This window comes from Moschus berezovskii, chromosome 4 (genome assembly GCF_049115385.1).
Source record: "Moschus berezovskii isolate FMDL1 chromosome 4, NW_MosBer_1.0, whole genome shotgun sequence".
Classification (NCBI taxonomy): domain Eukaryota; kingdom Metazoa; phylum Chordata; class Mammalia; order Artiodactyla; family Moschidae; genus Moschus; species Moschus berezovskii.
The window spans coordinates 62,583,070-62,606,145 of NC_142463.1; the positions used below are offsets into that span (position 1 = coordinate 62,583,070).

The following is a 23,076-nucleotide window of genomic DNA, read 5'->3' on the forward strand; positions in this document are numbered from 1 at the left end:
TGGGTCAGGAAGATCTCCTGGAGGAGGAAATGGCAACCCACTCCAGTATTCTTGCCTGGAAAATCCTGTGGGCGGAGGAGCCTGGTAGGCTACAGCCCATGGGGTCTCAAAGAGTCGGACATGACTGAGTGACTTTACTTTACTTTCTTTTCTTTTCATAGAGAAACAATCATAAGGGGAAAACACATGAAATAGATTTAATTCAACATCTGTTTATCAACACAGGGTTCTCCTGTCCACTGAACTTCCTATCCCATGATTTTCACTCCAAAGAGTTACCTGTACATCCTTTTTTTCTCTCCAGGACTTTTTGATGACTTTGCAAACCAGTCAACAATTCAGCACAAAGGCATGAGGAATCACGCTGGCATGCTGTGACTGAATCACACAATTACATAGGATGCGTCCCATTCTGAAAATGCCCAGACAGCAAATGGCAGAGGTAAATGGAATCAAACGTCAGAGCCAGCAGTTTGAGGGAGACTTGAAACTCAGACTCCACCATCCGGGGAAAGGTTTCCTGCTGTGCCATGGACTAAAGGTGACAGAAAATGACAGCAAGACTTCCAGGAACACTGCTGACTGTGCTCTTCCTTGGTCTCTTTGGGATCCTGGAGGTAACAAAAATATCATGCAGAAATGAAGAAGGTGAAGCTGTGGATTGGTAAGTAAATGAAATGTAAGGCTTGGTGCCTGCCAGTGGAAAGCCAAACTACTGGTGGTTACCTGGTTCACTGCGTGTTCTGAAGGAGACCTCTGTTCCACCTCTCCCCATAAAAGGAAAGGAAGTGAAAGTGTGTAAATGGGCCATGTATCCAGGTAGGGATAGGCTCTGAATGAGGGAGTTTTCACATGAGAAGGAGCTGAGCAGTGCCTTGCGGGCCTGATTCATGCTCTCAGCAGGGCAAAGCTGGTGGCCAGGGAAGTGTGGGAGAGCTGACAGCTTCTCTCATTTGGCAAGTTCCTTCAATTGCTTTGTGGTTTTACTAACAGAACACTCCCAGCATCCTTTTAAGTTGACAAAGGAGAGAAGATAGATGACTTTTTCCTGATAGTGCAGCATATACGTATGTGAAGGAGAAAGAGGGCTTGATGGTACACAGCACTGTTTGGTTAACCTTGTTTGCTGGGCAGGACAGGCAGTTGTTAGAGTGGATGGGAGGCCACTGATCTCCGGAAGTGTCAAAGGGGTGAAACACAGCTTTGCATTACAGTCATGCATTCTCCAAAAGCTCTTATTAATTAGGGTATTTAGGTTTGCTTTATGGTTGGCATCAAGCTTTGTGTAAAGTTGAGGCTGGAGGACACAGATACACTCAATCACTCTCTCACCAAACAGTTACTGAGCACACACCAGTCCTGTGCTAAGTTTTGCAAATATAAATATGAATAAAGCATAGTTCTTACCCTTGAGGAGCTCATAGTTGTGTGGTAAGGGTATAGATGGGGCATTAGAGAGGATGGAGCCCAAAAGACTTCTCTGGGAGACATTTGAAGAATAATTTTGAGTTAGTTAGAAATAATTTTGAGTTAATTAGAAAGACAAGGGAGATGTCAGGGCATCTCAGGCCAATGGAGAAGCCCTGAGGCGGTCCAAAGGCAATAAACAATTGGGAGAGTTGGAAGCAGTTGAGTAATGTTTGTGCTTCAGGTGACTGTGGGGAAATGGCAAGAGGGGAGCTTAGAGAGATAAGTGAGGGCCAGGTCATGAAGGGCTTTATGGGTTAAATTGCTGAGTCTGAACTTGACCTTGAAAGGGAACTACTGAGGGACGACAAGTAGGGACTTGAAAAAGTCAGATTTGCATTTTAGAAAGTCCACTGACAGTACTGTGAAGGCCAATTGGCCAGGAACCATGCAGAGTCATGGAGACCAACAAGACTTCTGCAGCATAATAGGTGAGAATACTCGAGTTAAAGAAGTAGAAGTAAAGCAGAAGAACAGCTGAGAAGACTTGGTAATGGGTGGGCAGAGGGTAGCAGGAGAGAGGAAGATGTTAAGAAAGACTTGCATGTTGCTAGCTTCTGTGACTGTGTGAATGTGTCCCATAAGAGTAGGGAATGATTAGATTTGTTGCACAATATCATGAACTTGGTTTCAAAAACATGGAGTTGGTCTCTGAACCATATTTGCATTTGGGTTTGTCTAGACCTCAGCACAGAGATCTGGGCTAGAAATAGATTCAAGAATCTTCAGATTATAACTGGAGATGGTCACCCAGGAAAATTGTTTATAAAAGCACTAGTTCTTAACTGGTGTGTCATGATAGTTCACAAACCTTTCATTGGTGGGCCATCAAATTGTGATCAACACAAAAAATTTATTTTTGCCACAACTGAATGGACGTATTATTTAGCAGTATCTGTCAGAGAGAATGCTGAACTGAGCACACAGGCAGGCACAGTCTTGAGTCTACAACTTAGACCAGAGGAACATGAGGTCAGGGTCAAAGAATAATTTCATGTTTCCTGCTACATGTGAGGACCTGCCCTGAGAGTCAGAAAGTCCAGACAGGGCAGGAAAGAACATAAATAGAAGCATAAGACCAATGAGAACCCAATGAAAAGTGAAAACTTTCTGGGTAAAGTGAGATGCTGTTATGTGGTAATAGTGAATGTATTACAGTGTTTGGTTCAGTGTGAGTATTTGAGGGTTAAATGTGTGTTCATGCTATTAAAGGGTATTTGGCTAGACAAAGTCAATTTCACCTTCCAGGTACTTTCAACAATGTCTGTAGACATTTTTTATTGGCACGACTGGGGGAATATGTACTACTGACAGGTAGAAGAAGCCAGGGATACTACAATTCATAGGACAGCCCCCCAGAACAAAGAACAATGAGCCCCAAAATATGAATAGAGCACACTGAGAAACCCTGGGCCAGATGATTCAAGAATGTCTGAATACCATGCAGGTCCAACCACCTCTCCATCCCGTGAGTCAACCAGAGGAAACATACAAACAGGAAACAATAGTAAAGAAAGCAAGGCACTTACTTAATTGGTTGGTCTTGGCCCTGAATCCTCGATGCAGAGTATGCCGATAAACTGAGCCAAAGAACGTGGCTCAGGCCAGAGGCTCAAAACAGCCTCCACTGACTCTGATGCCCAAACCCAAATCTCAGATTCAGCCAGCCAGCTGCAAAGAGATACGCATGCCAAGCCCTTCAGGCAGCAGAGACACATCTAAGACTTCCCTAGTCCAGGCCTGGGCCTTGGCATTCTTACCAACTGTGGAAAGAATAGAAGAGCCATTTTCAATGTATGTAGGCTTTCACCACAGTGATCTCACACACCAGGCCAGTAAATGTTTTTAGAACATGCACAGTCAGATTTGTATTTTCTTCTCTGGGAAGAAGCAACAGTAAGGGTGGAATATAAGAGGCAGATAGCTTGAGCAAATCCTTCTCCTTAAATTTCAAGACCTTCTGTGAAATATAGGTGAAGTGATATAGTTAAGTGCTTGACAGTGGCTAAGAAAATAGTCAGTCCAGCCCTCAGAATGGGAGAAAATAACTGCAAACAAAGCAACAGACAAAGAAATTAATCTCCAAAATATATAAGCAGCTCATACAGCTCAATATCAGAAAAACAAATAACCCAACCAAAAAATGGACAGAATACTTAGACATTTCTCCAAATAAGACATAAACATATGAAAAGATGCTCAACATCACTCATTATTAGAGAAGTGAAAATCAAAACTACTATGAGATATCACCTTACACCAATCAGAATGGCCATCATCAAAAAATCTACAAATAAATGCTAAAGAGGCTATGGAAAAAAGGGAACCCTCCTGCACTGTTGGTGGGAATGTAAACTGATAGAGCCATTATGGAGAACAGTGTGAAGAGTAGGAATAAATCTACCATATGATCCCACAATCCCACTACTGGGCATATACCCTGAGAAAACCACAATTCAAAAAGACACATTTACCCCAACGTTCATTGCAGCACTATTTACGACAGCCAGGACATGGAAGCAATAGATGTCCATTGACAGATGAATGGATAAAGAAAATGTGGTATGTATATGCAATGGAATATTTCTCAATCATAAAAAGGAACAAACTTGAGTCATTTGTAGTGAGGTGGATGAACCTACAGCCTGTTATACAGAGCTAAGTAAGTCAGAAAAAGAAAAATATATCAAGGCACATATGTGGAATCTAGAAAAATGGTATTGATGAACCTATTTGCAGGGAAGGAATGGAGGCACAGACATAGAAAACAGACTTGTGGACACAGCAGGGGAAGGAGAGGGTGGGATGGATTGAGAAAGTAGCATTGACATATATTCACTATCATGTGTAAGATAGATAGCTACTAGGAAACAGCTATATAACACAGGGAGCCCATTCTGGCGCTCTGTGATGACCTAGAGGGATGGGATAGCAGAAGGGGAGGGAAGCTCAAGAGGAAAGTGTGATGAATGTATAATGTGTGTGTATATATATACACACACACACACTCAAGCCTGATTCACATTGTTATATGGCAGAAATCAATGCAACATTGTAAAGTGATGTTCCTCCAATTAAATAAATTATTTTTTAAAAAAGGTAACACTCAGTAAATGTTAGTAATTCATAATTATTTCCTTTGTAGGTTTACCTTTTATAAGTTGCCCAAAAGGCAAGACGAGGAAAGCAGAGAGACTGGGTTAGAGTACCTGTACCTAGACTCTACAACCAGAAGCTGGAGCAGGAGTAAGCAACTAATGAATGCCACCAAGAGTGTTTTGGGAAGGACATTACAACAACTGTATGAAGCATCTGCCTCTGAGGTACGTTACAGTTAATCACTCATTTGAATCACATCAAATGCATAATACAGACTCCAAAGCTTCCAAAGAGTTATAATTGCTCACATATCCAACCCCCAATCCTAGCAACTGGAAGTAAGTTAGCTCAGAATCTGAATCAACCTAACCAAGACCTTAGGGGATATGTCAACAGACTCTACAGCAACGCCAAATTGTTGATACATTTAGCACTATGTCCAATGGCATCACTGAATTAATTACATATTGAAATCTTTTGGCTGCCAAACTCTGCCAATTTTCTCAGTACTGGCTATCTTAGCCCTTTAAAGGAAACTAGAGAGAAGAGCTCTTTCCTGTTACAATGCAGTATAGATCTGTGGTCAATATGCCATGAGTTATGGGTTGTTCATGCCATGGTGTGATGAGTTTGATGGGAAAAGTAAAAGGTTCCACTTGGTCTTCCTTTTAATTAATCAGTTTTAAAATAGTAGGTTAAGAACTAGGGCTGGCTTAGAGTATCTGTACCTAGGTTACTAGGTTAAGAACTAGTTCAAGGCCCTGAACTAACTTGCCTGAATGGAGATTAAATCTGCTAGACTTCATAGGGCTTCCCCGATGGCTCAGCGGTAAAGAATCAACCTGCGAATGCAGGAGATGCAGGAGATGTGGATTTGAACCCTGGCTTGGGAAGATCCCCTGGAAGAGGAAATGGCAACCCACTCCAGTATGCTTGCCTGAAAAATTCCATGGACAGAGGAGTCTGGCAGGCTACAGTCCAAAGTGCCACAAAGAGTAAGACATAACTGAGCAACTCAGCACACACACTGGACTTCATCAGGCAATGAATTAACCAGTCAAAGAGACATGGGTAAATAGGCCTAGTGCCTCAATGTGTGCAGTCTCCCAACATCCAGGCAACATCTGCTATTCAGTGACAAGATACTGTTGTTCAACCAGAGATGAAAGTAAATCAAACAATAATTAATATCCAGTTACACTCATCTATGGGCTTCCCTTGTGGCTCAGCTGGTTAAGAATCCTCCTGCAGTGCAGGAGACCTGGGTTTGATTCCTGGTTTGGGAAGATCCCCTGGAAAAGGGAAAGGCTACCCAATCCAGTATTCTGGCCTAGAGAATTTCATGGACTGTATAGTTCATGGGGTCGCAAAGAGTCAGACATGGCTGAGCGACTTTCACTTCACTTCATATTCATCTATGCATTTCCTAACAATTTATTGAGAAATAAAAATGTAAAATAACTCAACACTTAACAATGTGCTGGGCCTTTACAAATGTCAACTAATTTAATTCCCACAACAATTCTGAGTTAGACTGTAGCACTATTGAAAGTGTCAGTCGCGCAGTCACGTCCAGCTCTTTGCGAACCCATGGACTGTAGCCCACTAGGCTCCTCTGTCCATGGGATTATCCAGGCAAGCACACAGGAGTGGGTTGCCATTCCCTTCACAAGGGGATCTTCCCGACCCAGGGATCAAACCTGAGTCTCCTGCACTGCAGGCAGATTCTTTACTGTCTGAGACACCGTAGTGCACAGGTCTATTTGAGCATTTACTTGAAATGTGCGGAGAGCTGTCTCTGTGTGTGCAAATATCCACTGTATTCACCTGTCATTAACACCAGCCTAAAAGCAGAGACATTACTTTGCCAACCAAGGTCCGTCTAGTCAAGGCAATGGTTTTTCCCGTGGTCATGTATGGTTGTGAGAGTTGGACTGTGAAGAAGGCTGATCGCCGAAGAATCGATGCTTTTGAACTGTGGTGTTGGAGAAGACTCTTGAGAGTCCCTTATACTGCAAGGAGATCCAACCAGTCCATTCTAAAGGAGATCAATCCTAGATGTTCATTGGAGGGACTGATGCTAAAGCTGAAACTGCAATACTTTGGCCACCTCATGCGACGAGTTGACTCACTGGAAAAGACTCTGATGCTGGGAAAGGTTGGGGGCGGGAGGAGAAGGGGATGACGGAGAATGAGATGGCTGGATGGCATCACCGACTCTGTGGACATGAGTTTGAGTGTACTCCGGGAGTTGGTGATGGACAGGGAGGCCTGGCGTGCTGTGATTCATGGGGTCGCAGAGAGTCGGACACGACTGAGCGACTGAACTGAACTGAACTGAAAGAGCCAAGTTACCAAGTCAAAACTTACTTGCAGGCTATTTGAATACATGTGATGTTCCAAACACTGTCCTAGAGGATTTTAGAAATTCTTCAGTCTCAGCAACAAGCATGTTTTGAATTAATAAATTATTATGTAAAATCAAAACTACCTGTAGCTGTTTCTGCTTTCTAGGGTTGGTAATGGAAAAATCTGGGGTATAATCCATCAATGAAAAAATAAACACATTCTTCCCTTCCCCACTTCACACTGACCAAGAAGAGAAAGGAAAGAGTAACACTGCAAAGCCTCTGTCATTTATCTTGGTTGGGGAGGATGGGTCTTAGTTTGATAAACTATAATAATGATCTTTGGAAGTGCAAAAGTAGTCCCAGAGCCTAGGAGGGCAGGAGAGCTAAACTGCTCTGCAAAAAAAAAAAAAGTAGATGGAAGCTAGGAATTTAAAAGTAAATAAAACATGGAGGGAGACTGAGGCAGATTAGCTTGGTAATGTAAAACCATTCAATGTTTCATAGCTTCAGTAAACCCTGCTCATACACAATGCCATGAGTGGTGGATTCTGGAAGAAAATGACAGTAGAGGGGCTGATTGCCACATTTGATTGGCACAGAGCTAAAAGAAAAATAACAACAATAGGGGGTGATATTCAGATAAGACTGAACGTTCTTTGGAAGTTGAACATACGTGCCAGAAGTGACCATGAAGATACAACTTTCCCGTCTTCTGACCAAGAATTGAACTCCTAACAGAAAGCAAAAAGCAAGATCAGACTAACTGGTTTCGAATCTCAAATGTCAAGTTAAGATAATATCTGGGGTTATGCTGGGAAATACTTTGCTTCTTCTGCTTTTGTGTCAATAAATGAGAACCTCCCACATACCTTGACAATAACACTTAGACCATATCACAGTTGCCTATATTTGCCTGACTATATTCCCAGCTAGACTGGGGACCGTAACCTTCTTGTTCAACATCCAGGAGTCAAATAAGTCAAATCCAACTAAGAGTTAAAGAAATAAGGATGTCCAAAGGCACAGGACTAGGTCTGCCTCTTCTCTTTTTATTATTATTTTTTATATTGGAGCACAGTGATTAGCAATGTTGTGTTGGTTTCAGGTGCGCAGTAAAGCGATTCAGTTATATATACACATGTACCTATTCTTTTTCAAATTATTTTCCCATTTAGTTTATTACAGAATACTGAGCAGAATTCCCTGTGCTATACAGCAGGTCTTTGTTGGTTATCTGTTTTAAATATAGCAGTGTGTACATGTCAGTCCCAAACTCCTAATCTATCCCTCCTCCCCACCTTTCCCCCCACCCTGGTACCATAAATTTATTCTCTAAGTCTGTGAGTCTGTTTTGTAAAAAAGCTCATTTGCATCATTTTTTAAGATTCTGCATATAAATGATATCATATGATATTTGTCTTGCTGTCTGACTTACTTCACTTTGTATGATAATCTCCAGGTCCTATTGTTAGTTCGTGATTTTTCCCCTTTGTGAGAGGGCCTCTCTTCACTAGAGTTACATCCCATTTAATCTTAGCTGATTGTTACACTCCTAGTTAGAATGGTAAACTTCATCTATTAGGAGAATTAGGTTCCTCACCGAATCTTCTCAGAGGCTCTCCACATTGTACCCTAAAGGCACACAATGGCCTTGTTACCACATTCAACACAGGCTCATAGAATAACTGTCAGAGTTCTCCAGTGGAGAATATGAATACCAACTGTAGTTATGGTCAATTATGGAAAATACAGGTAGGAAAACAGCTTATTTCCCCAAATATTCCTAAACATACTACACCAAAATGCTATACAGACTACCTTATGCCTTTTTTAAAAAAATGGTTTTAGATGAAATCAAATAATGAAGCAACTGTGAAAGTGAAAGTCACTCAGTCGTGTCCAACTCTTTGTGACCCTATAGACTATACAGTCCATGGAATTCTCTAGGCCAGAATACTGGAATGGGTAGCCTTTCCCTTCTCCAGGGGATCTTCCCAACCCAGGGATCAAACCCAGGTCTCCCATATTGCAGGCAGATTCTTTACCAGCTGAGCCAACTGTCGGAGACTGTTATTTTTCCCTCAGAGAAAAACAAAGACCTTTTTTACAGAGATGGGCTGTCCTTTCCTGCTTTTAATTATTAATATATTACTGAGACTTTTTACTATTGACATTATTGGCTTTATTAAAAGTCACTGCATCATGATACAATTGAAATGGAATGACACTGAACAAACATAAGCAAGTTTCCAAAACATGACAAAAAGACACTATCAAAGTAATAGCTTCATTTTGACTCAGAGATTTGGCAAACTGTTTGGAGAATTGACTAGCATTTTGCCTTACCAGAGGAAATCCAATATCACACATTCAATTACACCACTTTTTTTAAGCAGGGAAATGTCAAGTTGGAAAGGTGAAGTGACACAGAGAAATAGATTGAAGAAAAATCCTCTAATAACAAAGAGGTAGTATAAGCAGAGAATGAGGAATTCTGATTAAACCAGAAGCTATGACCAAGTGGTAAAGCACAAAGTAGGCACAGGAAATCAAACACTGATAGCCATTTCTGTGCTGTGCCTATAATATCAATGGAAAAAGCCCAGATGTAATCCATGGCTGGTTGTTCCTACTTCATTTCCTGAACAAATATTTAAGGACGCCTTTATTATACACTAGTTGCTTCATCAGGAACATGAGTCCAAAACAACTGGGAGAAATAGGAATATTGCCCTCACACACACGTCACAGAGCACAGGGGCTCCTGTCACACAAGTTGCAAAGTTGAGGATAGACTTCTTGTCTCCTGCCTTGCATGTCACAGAATTCAAATTGATGGGAAATCTGCGTATTAGGGGAATGGATGATTTCTCATGTGTATTAATGAAAGTTCTGTATTGTAGGCTGGGTAGCTGATAGAAATCTTGTGAGCGAAAAATGTTTATGAGTGAAGGACTTATGCCATTATAACTTTAAAATATTCCTACAGAATAACAGCACAGCCTATCTAATATACAATGATGGAGTCCCTAAATCTGTGAATTACAGCAGAAAGTATGGACACACCAAAGGTATGACAAAGGCTCTTATTTCTCTTTCCTACTGGAAATCAGCATTTTCTTAAAATATCCTATCTTTGGTAGGTTTATATTCCACACTAAAAAGATAGCTCTTCTTTTTAATGGTCTGAGTTATCAAGATGAGTGATTCCTGTATCACAGTTTATAATGTGATTATAATGATAATGATAATGATCAATTATAGTGATGTAATTTGACTTTGAAATATCCTTTACACGAATACCATTTTATTTCTCAACATTTTAAAAATATACTTTAAAGCAGAAATATAAGCATTTGACTACTGGAAATACTAGCCAGACTCTGTGTGTGTGTGTGTGTATACACACACATTTTAGTCAAACTTATAGAAGTATAATTTACATAGAGTAAAATCCACCCTTCTTAGTCCCATTTAAAATACAGTAAACATTTTTGAAAAAGTATTTTAAAATAATTCTCATATTATAGTAAGTTTGTTAATAATTATGTATTATAATGATTTTTATAATAGGGATTTTTTTTTACATTTTTCTATTTGTAAACTATGTATATAAGTATGTGTGTTGTTGAAGTCAAAATGATTGTAAACAAAAAATTTGTAATCCTAATATTCATTAGCTAATTACACTTAATCTTGTTGTTTAGTCACTAAGTCATGTTCAACTCTTTTGTGACTCTATGGACTGTATCCTACCAGGCTCCTGGAAAATGGGATTTTCCAGGCAAGAATACCAGAGTGGGTTACCATTTTCTCCTCCAGGTGATCTTCCTGACCCAAGGATCAAACCTGCTTCTCCTGCATTGCAGGCAGATTCTTTACCACTGAACCACCAGTTGCACCTAACATTTTCTATTTTTTCTATAATATATATTTTGAAACATTTTTTATACAACTTTTTTAGTGACTACTTCAAACTCTTTTCAACTTAATATACCATGAATAACTTCACATGGCAGTAAGTATTTTTCAGAAGGTTCCCAAATCAAATGCCTTCAGGGTCAGGAAAATGATGTCAGCAAGCCAAGGGAGCTGAATTGACAAGTAACTAGAGAACTGGAGAGTATACACATGGTCTAAAGAAGCAGTTACCACTCAGCTTGCCTTATGGGAATGTGATTTTTTCCAGAGAAAGTGAGGAGTTTGTGGAAAATCCCAGTTTTTAAGTGTTGGCAATGAATTTGAAGTTTTAAAAATAATCTGCAAGCATAATAACATGTATCTGCAGGTTAGACTTGGCCTGTGGGCTGCCAGTTTGCAACTTCTGATTAAGAATTTAATTTGTAATGGCTGTCAAATGCCATGAGCGACTTAGCTTTTGATTTAGCTAAGCTGCCCTCCTGATGGTCCTATTTGCCACATCCTGCCACATTCTGCCTGGAAGATCCAATGGATGGAGAAGCCTGGTGGGCTGCAGTCCATGGGGTCGCTAGGAGTCGGACACAACTGAGTGACTTCACTTTCACTTTTCCCTTTCATTTATTGGAGAAGGAAATGGCACCCCACTCCAGTGTTCTTGCCTGGAGAATCCCAAGGACGGGGGAGCCTGGTGGGCTGCCGTCTATGGGGTCACACAGAGTCAGACATGACCGAAGCGACTTAGCAGCAGCAGCCACATTCTGCAAACTCTTCTTTACCAACCTTCCACCACCATTGTCATTCCACTCTGTTAGCTGATACAAAGGCTCAGAAAGAAGATTAGAAATGGAGTGGAATCTGATGTCATATGGGAGAGTTCCCTGCCAACAGGTGCTCCAACATCCTGTGGCACTTGTACCAGGAAGTTAGGATTTCAGACAAACAGCATACTCATCTGGGCAGAAGAGAGACCCTGAGGTCATCCAGTTCTGTTAGGCAACTGAACTTTGAACATTTTCCATCTCGACGCAGGTATTGATTCCACAGTCACTGAGACAGCAACAGTGTGCTTTCTTAAAGTGTGTTCTTTGAAAAAAAAAAAAATAACTGTCAGGCATTTGGTTTCTACTCTAACAAGAAGGCAAGCATGACTTTTATGTCTGCGTGGTCATGTGCAAACCAGAAAGTTAGCATACCCAAATTATCCTGATATATTTACAAACACAGAAATAATTATAGGTGCCTTTTGGACAGGGTTCTTTGTGCCATGTCACAAGATGTTGAAAATCTTTCAGTTTTCTTCCTTTCTGGCTTTCATACTGTCTGCTCCAGAGATTTACAAAATACAAGTAACTAGGATGCTTTAGAACATGGCTTCCTTCATCCCCACCCCCCACCCCTTTTCTGCTTCTTATTTTTCAAACTTGTGAAATTGGGTGACTTCTGCACATAAATGAGCATCAGTTTCTCACAACAAATTATTTCAAATACATTTTTTCATTTGATATTTTCTCTTTCAACTATGTTTTTCAGCTGGGTTTTGAAAATAGCTTAGCTACTTAGCAGTAAAGACATTATCTGAAGCTTGCCAGGTGACTATATAGTCTATTCAGATCAAACTCCAGTTTAGCAAATTTGCATTCTGCCAAAACAAATTTTCCTTGTAGTTTCAACATGAAATGCCTCTTAACTCTTCACAGGGTGTCTGTGGTAGCTCCCTTTTTGCGTTGGGTTATCATCAGTAATGGGGCAATATGATGTGTACCTGAACTGGTTTTGAAATCTTTGAAAAAGAACATGATCCTTGTCATTATTAGCCTAAGGAAACATTAGCCTGAAGTTTAAAGGGCTTAAATGTTGTAGCTTTGAACTCTTTTTTTTTTTTAAAGGAGGCTTGTTTTCTAATTTGTCTGTATTAACTGTACCTTTGGTAGGTGTACTTCTGTGGAACAGAGTCCAGGGGTTCTGGCTGATTCATTCCATTCCCCATTTTCCTCCAGTTCCTGAAGAAGGCTATGATTATCCACCCACAGGGAGACGAAATGGACAAGCTGGCATCTGCATAACTTTCAAGTACAACCAGTATGAAGCAATAGGTAACATTAGAGTGTTTAAAAAGAGACGTACTATTTAAGAAGGGATTTGGGAATTATGAATAAATGTATCACTTCATTTGCTTCTCTATTCATAAACCCTGATACCTAGATTCCAATATTGGTTTTGCCATGATGAGATCTTAGGCAGGCTCACTTACTGAACCTTGGTTTCCTGGTCCAAGGAAGTCTTTGAACTCAATCAGAAGTGGTAGTTTCAAATGTCTACAGGGGCCAGGCAGGTGACAAAACTGGGTGACACCAGTGGACATTGCATGGGCAGTGGGGAATTTGACAAAATGAGGTGTTGACTCTCTACTAGCTTTCCTCGAAAGCTGCAACTCCATTATGTTGTGGCTCCATGAGAATGAAGACCTACATTTCCATATTTTTCAGAGGAAGCAGAAATCTAGGGGAAGATGTAAAGTAGAAAAGAGAGAGAGAAAGAGAAATTGAGAGAGAAAGAGATTTTCTGATTTTCTAATATGATCTCCACCTTATTTTTTAAATTGTGCAGACCTCATGTTGCTTACAGGCCACCAACATGACATTTCTGAGCCTAAACCAGATGATTTTCCCTTAAGATCTCAAGCTCAAGTGGCCAAAAATACTTGGACTTGAAAAATCCAAAGTACAAATGAGGAGGAGAAGTAGTAATGGTATTTTACCAATCACTTTTTACTGAGGGAGCTGCTAAATAGTAAAGAGTGATTTGTTAAAATATAGGAGGTTTCAAATATGTTTTTTTAAATCAAATTTCCATCTAATGGAAAGGATCACTGAGCCTCCTACCCAAATTAAGCCCTAGTGTAGCTAGCTGAGCTCCTGCACAGATTAGAGAGCTTAATAGCATAGAGACTGGGTGTGCACGGTAATGAACTGGTCATTCTTGGAGCTGGATGATCAGTATACGGGTGTTTTCTACTTTTGTATATTTACACATAGGATAAAAAACACATGGTCTCCAAGGCCAGCCTGCTTGGGCTTGAATATCAACTCCTTCAGTTACAAGTTTTATAGCTTTGGGCATAAGTTCTCCATTAATTTATCTATAAAATGAGGATTGTGATAAAATAACTTACCCAATAATAAGGTAATATTCTTATGATTAAATTAGTTAACCCATGTAATAAAAAGTAGGGAGTGCTCAATAGGTGTCAACTATTTTAATTAAAAGTTTGAAGGCTATTGGCTTAAAGAAGGAAGTACTTTCATTTTTGTTTTTTGTTCTGTTCAGTTTTTTAATTTACAACAAGATCTAAAATACCAACAAGCATTTCCATTTGTATCTTACTTCTCAACTTTTCTTTACTGTTTGTGGTTCAGACTCTCAGCTCTTGGTCTACAACCCAAACATTTACAGCTGCTCCATCCCTGTAACCTTTCACATGGAGCTCATCCACATGCCCCAGCTGTGTGCCAGATCCAGCTCCTCAGAGACCCCGGGCCGGCACCTGGCCACACTTCAGTCAGCCCAGGGACAAAATTTCCTCCATTTTGCAAAGTCTGATTCTTTTCTTGACGGTAAGAAAGACCATCATCAAAATGATATGTTGTAACAGTGCTGTTGGACTCACTTTGGATTGCAAAGAGCAAATATACTGATTATTTAGGGGTGTAGAAATAGAAAAGGAGGGAAGACAAAAAAAGGAAAGGGAAAAGGGACATCAAGGATCAGTTCAAACAACAGCCACTTGAATAGAAGGATTCAAGAGGATTCAGGAGAAGGATTGCTGATCCATCTCACAACCATCTAGCTAGAGGCCAGTAAAAACAGTCTCCAGCCTCAGTTGGGCACAGAATCAAGCTTTCTTCCTTTTCTTTCACTCTGTAAGCAATTATTTTAAGCCTTCTTTACCCTCAAGTCCTTTACCTTTCCCTGTCTCTTCACTCATCTTCAGTTTTTCCCTCAGAGAGCGAATAGAGGGGGAAACCACTTCAAGTGCACACTCCACCCTCAACAATCATTTCTACTTTCATTCCTTTTTACCAGATTCCTTCCTTCCCAACAGAAGCAGTGCCCCCCAGTGCCCTAGAAACTATCCCAGCTAAGAATACATGGATTCTTAATTCAATCTGTTCCCCCTCTTATACTTTAGCCTATCTACTCTATGAGCCCCAAACATTCCTAAAAAAATCCTCCCTCAATTCTAGATTCCCTATATCTCTTTTTTTTCTTTTCTTGTAAATTTATTTTGAGAAAACTCTTCAGGGTCTTTACTTGCTCACTGCTCCTTGACTACAGTCTTGCTTCTCTGATTCTATCCCCAGTTACCCATGACAGCCTTAACTGACCTCAGTCTTCCTTCCTTGCTTCCCTCCTTTAATAGTGAAAAATTTTATCAAATGCCTACTACTTGTAAAGCCCTGTGGTAGGCATTCAGTTCAGTTCAGTTCAATTCAGTCGCTCAGTCGTGTCCGACTCTCCGCGACCCCATGAACCACAGCACGCCAGGCCTCCCTGTCCATCACCAACTCCCGGAGCTCACTCAAACTCATGTCCACAGAGTCGGTGATGCCATCCAGCCATCTCATTCTCCATCGTCCCCTTCTCCTCCCGCCCCCAACCTTTCCCAGCATCAGAGTCTTTTCCAGTGAGTCAACTCATCGCATGAGGTGGCCAAAGTATTGCAGTTTCAGCTTCAGCATCAGTCCCTCCAATGAACACCCAGGATCGATCTCCCTTAGAATGGACTGGTTGGATCTCCTTGCGGTACAAGGGACTCTCAAGAGTCTTCTCCAACACCACAGTTCAAAAGCATCAATTCTTCGGCGATCAGCTTTCTTTACAGTCCAACTCTCACATCCATACATGACCACGGGAAAAACCATAGCCTTAACTGGGCATTAGAGATCCCCAAATTAACAGGACAGAAAAAGCTTCTGCAGAATTTGGTACAGTTGGAACAGTTTCCTTTCTGAAACTTTCCCCTCCCTGAGTCTTGGCAGTATACAGTCTTTTGGTCTTCCTCCTGCTTTTAAGTCTCTTCTGCTATGTCCTCTTCCTCTGCATACTCGTTATGTGACTAGGTTGCCCTGTGGTCCCCTACTCATCCTTATCTCATCTACAATGCATTTGAGGCAATTCCAGCTAGCCCTTGAGAGATTCCCAAATCTAGATCTTCATCCAAGACCTGCGTTCTGACAGATGTATTCAACAGTGAATGGCAGAGCCACATAAAATTCAACATGTCAAACTCATCTCATCATTATCCCTCACATATCTTACCCCTTTTCTCATATTCTGCATTGTCACCTGGAAACTCTCGATCCCTCTTTTTTCTCACTGACCCCCCATATCAAATCATCAAATACAATCAGTTCCAGGTCCTTAGTAACTCTCACATTTATCTCTGTCATGGCCATAGTCTACACTTGTGCTTGTTATCACAGTTATTATGACAAAAACGTGTTTTTCCTTTCTCCAATCTAATGTAGTCTTCTCAATTCAACCTGCACATTGTTTCTTAGTTGATATTTATGATCATAAATCAGTTTCTATTAATTCCCCCACTCAGTTCAGTTCAGTCGCCCAGTCGTGTCCAACTCTTTGTGATTCCATGAACCTCAGCACACCAGTCATCTCTGCCCATCACCAACTCCCAGAGTTAACCCAAACCCATGTCCGTTGAGTCGGTGATGCCATCCAACCATCTCATCCTCTGTTGTCCCCTTCTCCTCCTGCCCTCAATCTTTCCCAGCATCAGGGTCTTTTAAAATGAGTCAGCTTTTTGCATCAGGTGGCCAAAGTATTGGAGTTTCAGCTTCAACATCAGTCCCTCCAATGAACATACAGGACTGATCTCCTTTAGGATGGACTGGTTGGATCTCCTTGTAGTCCAAGGGACTCTCAAGAGTCTTCTCCAACACCACAGTTCAAAAGCATCAATTCTTCTGTGCTCAGCTTTCTTTATAGTCCAACTCTCACATCCATACATGACCACTGGAAAAACCATAGCCTTGACTAGACGGACCTTGGTTGGCAAAGTAATGTCTCTGCTTTTTAATATGCTGTCTAGGTTGGTCATAACTTTCCTTCCAAGGAGCAAGCGTCTTTTAATTTCATGGCTGCAGTCACCATCTGCAATGATTTTGGAGCCCAGAAAAATAAAGTCAACCACTGTTTCCACTGTTTCCCCATCTATTTGCCATAAAATGATGGGACCAGATACCATGATCTTAGTTTTCTGAATATTGAGCTTTAAGCCAACTTATTCACTGTCTTCTTTCACTTTCTTCAAGAGGCTTTTTAGTTCCTCTTCACTTTCTGCCATAAGGGTGGTGTCATCTGCATATCTGAGGTGATCGATATTTCTCCCGGCAATCTTGATTCCAGCTTGTGCTTCCTCCAGCCCACTGTTTCTCATGATGTACTCTGCACAAAAATTAAATAAGCACAGTGACAATAGACAGCCTTGACATACTCCTTTTCCTATTTGGAACCAATCTGTTGTTCCATGTCCAGTTCTTACTGTTGCTTCCTGACTTGTATACAGGTTTCTCAAGAGGCAGGTCAGGTGGTCTGGTATTCCCATCTCTTTCAGAATTTTCTATAGTTTATTGTGATCCCCCACTAACACTCCTTAAAATATTCTCTATTGAGGACTTCCCTGGTGGTACAGTGGATAAGAATCTGCTTGCCAATGCAAGGGACACGGGTTCAGTCCCTGGCCTAGGAAGATTCTACCTGCCTCAGAGCAACTAAGCCCCTGCACCACAACTACTGAGCCCTCACTCTAGAGCCTATGAGCCACAGCTACTGAAGCCTGCATGCCCAGGAGCCAGCAAGCTGCAACTACTGAGCCATTTGCTGCAACTACTGAAGCCCATGAGCCTAGAGCCTGTGCTCCACAACAAAAGCCACTGCAATGAGAAGCCCCATGCACTGCAACTAGAGAGTAACCCCTGTTCTCCATAGTTAGAGAAAGCCCACATGCAGCAATGAAGATCCAAAGCAACAGAAATAAATTAACTAATTGAGAATAAATAAATAAAATATAGTATTAAAAAATTTCCCATTGATTTCAGGAAAATTCATATACTCTGGGATGGTTTATAAAGATTTCTAGATGCTGGCCTCTGATTACTTATCTAGCCTTAGTCTTTCCAAAGGTCTTTTCAGGACAAAAACATATATTGCTCCCTTGTTTGTGCAGAACATAAGACATTTTCAGCACCAATGTCATCTTAGTAATAATGATAATAACTTTTATTTTCATATCACTTTAGCATTTACAAAATGCTCTCCCATCCACTCTTTCAATCGTGTTGTTTTTATTATGCTTGTGACATGCACATATCAGGCATGAGTGATGATTCTCTTCCTGAGGATATTTTTAGGATTTATCTAAGAATAAATATTAACCTCACTATTTTTCTCTTTAAAAAACTCTAGACATCTTTGCAGGCTGGATGGCTCAACAGTTGAAGACACACTTGCTAACAGAAACCTGGCAGCGAAAGAGACAAGAGCTTCCTTCAAACTGCTCCCTTCCTCACCATGTCTACAATATCAAAGCAATTAAGATATCTAGACAGTCTTATTTCAGCTCTTATCAGGATCATGCCAAATGGTGTATTTCCCGCAAGGGCACCAAAAATCGCTGGACATGTATTGGAGACCTAAATCGGAGTCCATACCAAGCCTTCCGAAGTGGTGGATTCATCTGTACCCAGAATCAGCACATTTACCGAGCATTTCAAGGATTAGTATTATATTATGAGAACTGTAACTAAACTTGGTGAAAGGACATATTGCTATCATTTTCAACACAGATAAGGGGTCTTCTTCTACTAGATTCATTCTTTATATATTAAAAGCCTGTGAATTTACTTATTGTCCATCATCATCTTAGTCACTCAGTCATGTCCAGCTCTTTGAGACCCCATGGTCTGTAGTCCACCAGGCTCATCTGTCCATGGGATTTTTCAGGCAAGAATACTGGAATGGGTTGCCATTTCCTTCTCCAGTACTTATGGTCCACATATCATCAAATAAAATGCTTTTCTCCCATGCCTAACACGTTATCTTCCAATAGTGGCAATTTATCTACTTTTGTTTGTATGCCATAAACATGTATATATATATATATATACACATATACATAATTAATAAAATATGTATTTATTTTATATATATTTAAATATATTTATAAAATGAAAGGAGCAAAAGGAAAAAGTTTTGTTCCAGATTAGTCAGCTCTCAATTGTCCATGGAGTGACTGGCCATCTTCTAGAGTAATTTCATCTTCACGAAGAATTTCGACTCTCCTCCTCACCCCTTTTTGAAGAAGAGACATTTCTCTCTGTACATCAAACTATTTAGTCGTTTTCCTCCTAAAGTTCTTTTCAGTGGTTTATGGTTAAGTCTAACTGGTCATTCTTGAGCTAGTATGTGTTAGTTGCTCAGTCATGTCCAACTCTTTGTAACCCCATGGACTGTAGCCTTCCAGTCTCCTCAGTCCATGGAATTCTCCAGTCAAGAATACCAGAGTAGGTTGCCATTCTCTTCTCTAGGGGATATTCCCAACCCAGGGATTGAACCCAGGTCTTCTGCATTACAGGCAGATTCTATGCCATCTGAGCCACCAAGGAAGCCCATTAATTGTATGATCTTGGGCCATTCAGGTGAACTCTCTAAGCCTTGGTTTTCTTCTCTATGAAATGGAGATGATATCTATGTATGCTCAAGTACTTGGCACAGAGCCTGGAGCAGCTAACACTTAAAAATACAGGTGGAATTTGAATGTGAGTCACCCTGCAGTGAGAAAAGACAAAAGGAAGTTTAGAAATGATTACTATTTTTCAAAAAGAAAAAATTTTCAGATTAAGAGGAAGAAATAAAACAACCCACCAACTTGGGGGAAAAAAAGAAGTGGAACATAAACTAAAATTAAATCTAGTAATCTTAATTCCAGTGTGTTTCATTTTCTGGAATTCTTATCACTAAATATAACTGTTATATAAATGAATAACAAATAATATATTTGTACTAGGTACTCACTGTTTAATAATATTTGGAACATGATTCCTAATTTTAAGAAGCTTACAATCTAACAAAAGTAATCATAAGAATAACTAAAGCTAGCACTTATTGAGCATTTTGTGGTTGTTATTCAGCCACTCAGTCATGTCTGACTCTTTGCAACCCCATGGACTGCAGCATGCTAGGCTTCCCTGTCCTTCACTATCTCCCAGCGTTTGCTCAAACTCATGTTCATTGAGTCGTTGATGCCATCCAGCCATCTTGTCCTCTGTCATCCCCTTCTTCTCCTTCTCTCAATCTTTCCCAGCATCAGGGTCTTTTCCAATGAGTCAGCTCTTCACATCAGGTGGCCAAAGTACTGGAGGTTTAGATTCAGCATTAGTCCTTCCAATGAATATTCAGGGTTTATTTCCTTTAGGATTGACTGGTTGGATCTCCTTGCTGTCCCAGGGACTACATCTACTATGAAGTAAACAGCCAACCCACTTTTTCTTATTTGATCTTTGTAACTATGCTATGCTGTAGGAACTATTATAATCCTTATTTTACTGACGAGCAAAGTGAGTCCTACAGAGTTTAAGTAAATTTTCCAGTATCACAGAGGTCCAGCTGACCTCTAAGACTATTATGGTGTTAACTTCTATTTCAAGAGATGAGTTTTAAACAATGATGTGATATAGGATAATACATATCTTGATGTCTTAATTAACCAACATTCATGGGACATAATGGCACTAGTTCAGTGGAATGCAGAGGAAAAAATGAAGTTTGTCTTCCTGTTAGAAGCAAGCATAAGTTATGGGAATTTTGAATACTTGCTAGCTAACTTACATACTTAAAAATATAAGAAGACTTGAAAATATATTTTGGCTTTGCAGAGAGCATCTGAACATAAATAATTCCAACAAAATCAGATTAGAAGAGGAATTTTAAAGTACAAAATCTTGACTTTAAAAAAGAAGAGGGTGAAAATGTTACTGAGCCCCAGCTTGGTAACAAATTTTGGTAAAGTCAGCCAGGATCATTGCTGCTTGAAGCCAGCTGACCCCAATTAGGGAATTTTCATGTAAGGCCCTAGCAGCTTCCAGAAACACTTGTCTTGAGGACCTTCCCTTCAAAATTCCTTGAAGTGGTGCCAGCTGCCCCAGTACGTGGCAGTTAGAGCAAGAAACTGACAGTTTGGGAGCCACCTTTCCTTTAAGCTGAAGCACTTACTTCAGGAAGCTGAAGAGTTTACCCTGGGGCAACCCACCACTGTGTGTGTCCCTCACCATGTCCTTTCTTTATTGGAACGAAAAGGGAGCTATTGACTGACTTCTGGGAAAATGGGAAAGCACCAAGTAATTCTTTTGGACAATCCCAGTGTAGGACTTCAGGTCACTTCAGTCATAAATCCAGCCCCACTGCTCCCAGTTAATGCTGCACAATCCCCAGAGCATGACTGCCTACATGTCATCCAGCTAGTATATTCCAGCAGACCACACTTATCAGACCTGTTCACCAATGGAAACAGCTTCGTGGATCAAGGTAGGCAGTGCACTGGGTATGTGGTGGTAATCCTTAAAAAGACTGTTGGGGCAAAGCCCTGTGCCGGCGAGCTCAGCTCAGAAGGCAGAAGTCATTCCTCTGACAAGAGCCCTACTACTCACTGAAGGCAAGCAAGTAAATACATACACAGACTCCCTCTGTGCATTCTCTGTGGTGCACGCTCACAGGGCAATCTGAAAGAAAAGGGGCTCCTCATGTCAAACAATGAAGACTTAAAACATGCTTCTGAAATCCTGTCACTCTTTGAAGCAGTCCATAAACCCCCATAAGTGACCATAATGCACTTCCTGGGCCACCAAAAGGGCAAGGCTCATTAAATAAAAGGCAACTGGCTATCTGACCAAGCTATAAAGAAAGTAGCCAAGGAGGGGGATGGTCAAGCCATGACTTCTCCCACAGACTGACCAGTCAAAACACCAGACTGTGTATTCAGAAAAGGCAAAGAGAGGGTCAAAGGGTGGAGGTTCTCTCTTCATCACACCTCTCCTGGTTGGGAGTGTCATGCACACAGAAATGTTTTGCTTCCCGAGGCCCTCTTGGACACTGTGCTGCAACACATTCGTAATGGTACCCTTTCTAGGAGAGATGTCACATTACAGTGAACACAAAAATATGTAATGGGGCCTAACCTACAAAGGACCATCCAACAAGTCACTCAAAATTATAGAATTTGTGCTAAAAATAACCCAAAGACTGCTGTCAGACCTCCCCAGATGGGGACCCAACACAGAGGAACCTGTGCACCGAGGACTGGCATACAGACTTTACTCAAATGCCTCGAGCCACACGAAATTTCAGATACCTGCTAGCATTTGTGGCCACTTTTTCATAGGTAGAAGCAGATCCTACCATGTTAGGAAAAGCTTCTGAAGGTGTTAAAGTCCTCCTTAAGGAAATTATCCCCCAATATGGACTGCCTAACTCCCATCAAAGAGGTGATGGGCCTGTGTTTGTTTCTAGAATAACCCAAAAAGTGTCTAAAGTACTGCAAATTAATCAAAAGCTACATTCATCCTGGATACCACAATCAACAGGAAAAACTGAGAAAATGAATTATACATTAAAAAGGAGTATTGCTAAAATAAGTCAAGAGACTAATTTAACTTGGGATAAGGCCTTGCCAGTTGCCTTGCTATGGATAAGCGTGGCTCCCAGAAGTAGGCTTAAATTAAGCTCCTTTGAAATATTGTATGGTAGGCCATTCCAGGTGTCTGCCTGGGCGGGATAATCTATAAATGCTCTGAACAATCTAACAGTTGCCAATTATGTTAAACTCTGGACACTATACTAACCTCTGTTCATGAGTTTGTTTCCAGCAGGTCTGCTTATCCAACTGAGTTAGTCTTATATCCTTTCTGGTCTGGAGACTGAATCCTCCTTAAAACCTGTAGAAAACAAGGGCCTGAACACCAGCTGCCTGCAAGGTGGGTAGGACCACATGTGGTATTACTCATCACACACTCATCCATCAAGGTAGCTAGAATAAAGCTATGGATTCATCACACTTGGGTTAAAGTAGCCCCACTGACATCAGAAAATGACCCAATTCCTGAGAGGCCTAGAGAGCAATAGATTTTGTGAATTCTTAGAAGGGTTAGGATTGCTCTTCAAAAAG

At 40.8% G+C, this 23,076-nt stretch overlaps 1 protein-coding gene across 3 annotated transcripts; it reads left to right on the forward strand.

Moving 5' to 3' along the window:
• Positions 1 to 551: 551 nt before the first annotated feature.
• Positions 552 to 18,664, forward strand: DNASE2B (deoxyribonuclease 2 beta). 3 transcript variants are annotated; one of them, XM_088834869.1, is made up of 6 exons: positions 552 to 664; positions 4,613 to 4,790; positions 9,907 to 9,988; positions 12,770 to 12,931; positions 14,255 to 14,452; positions 18,324 to 18,664. In XM_088834869.1, the coding sequence occupies exons 1-6, from the start codon at positions 552 to 554 to the stop codon at positions 18,662 to 18,664; spliced, it is 1,074 nt and encodes a 357-aa protein (XP_088690995.1). The 3 variants fall into 3 exon arrangements, with proteins under 3 accessions (XP_088690995.1, XP_055259950.2, XP_088690997.1); XM_055403975.2 differs by having other exon boundaries at positions 12,836 to 12,931; XM_088834871.1 differs by lacking the exons at positions 552 to 664; positions 4,613 to 4,790 and adding an exon at positions 8,628 to 8,669.
• Positions 18,665 to 23,076: the final 4,412 nt, after the last annotated feature.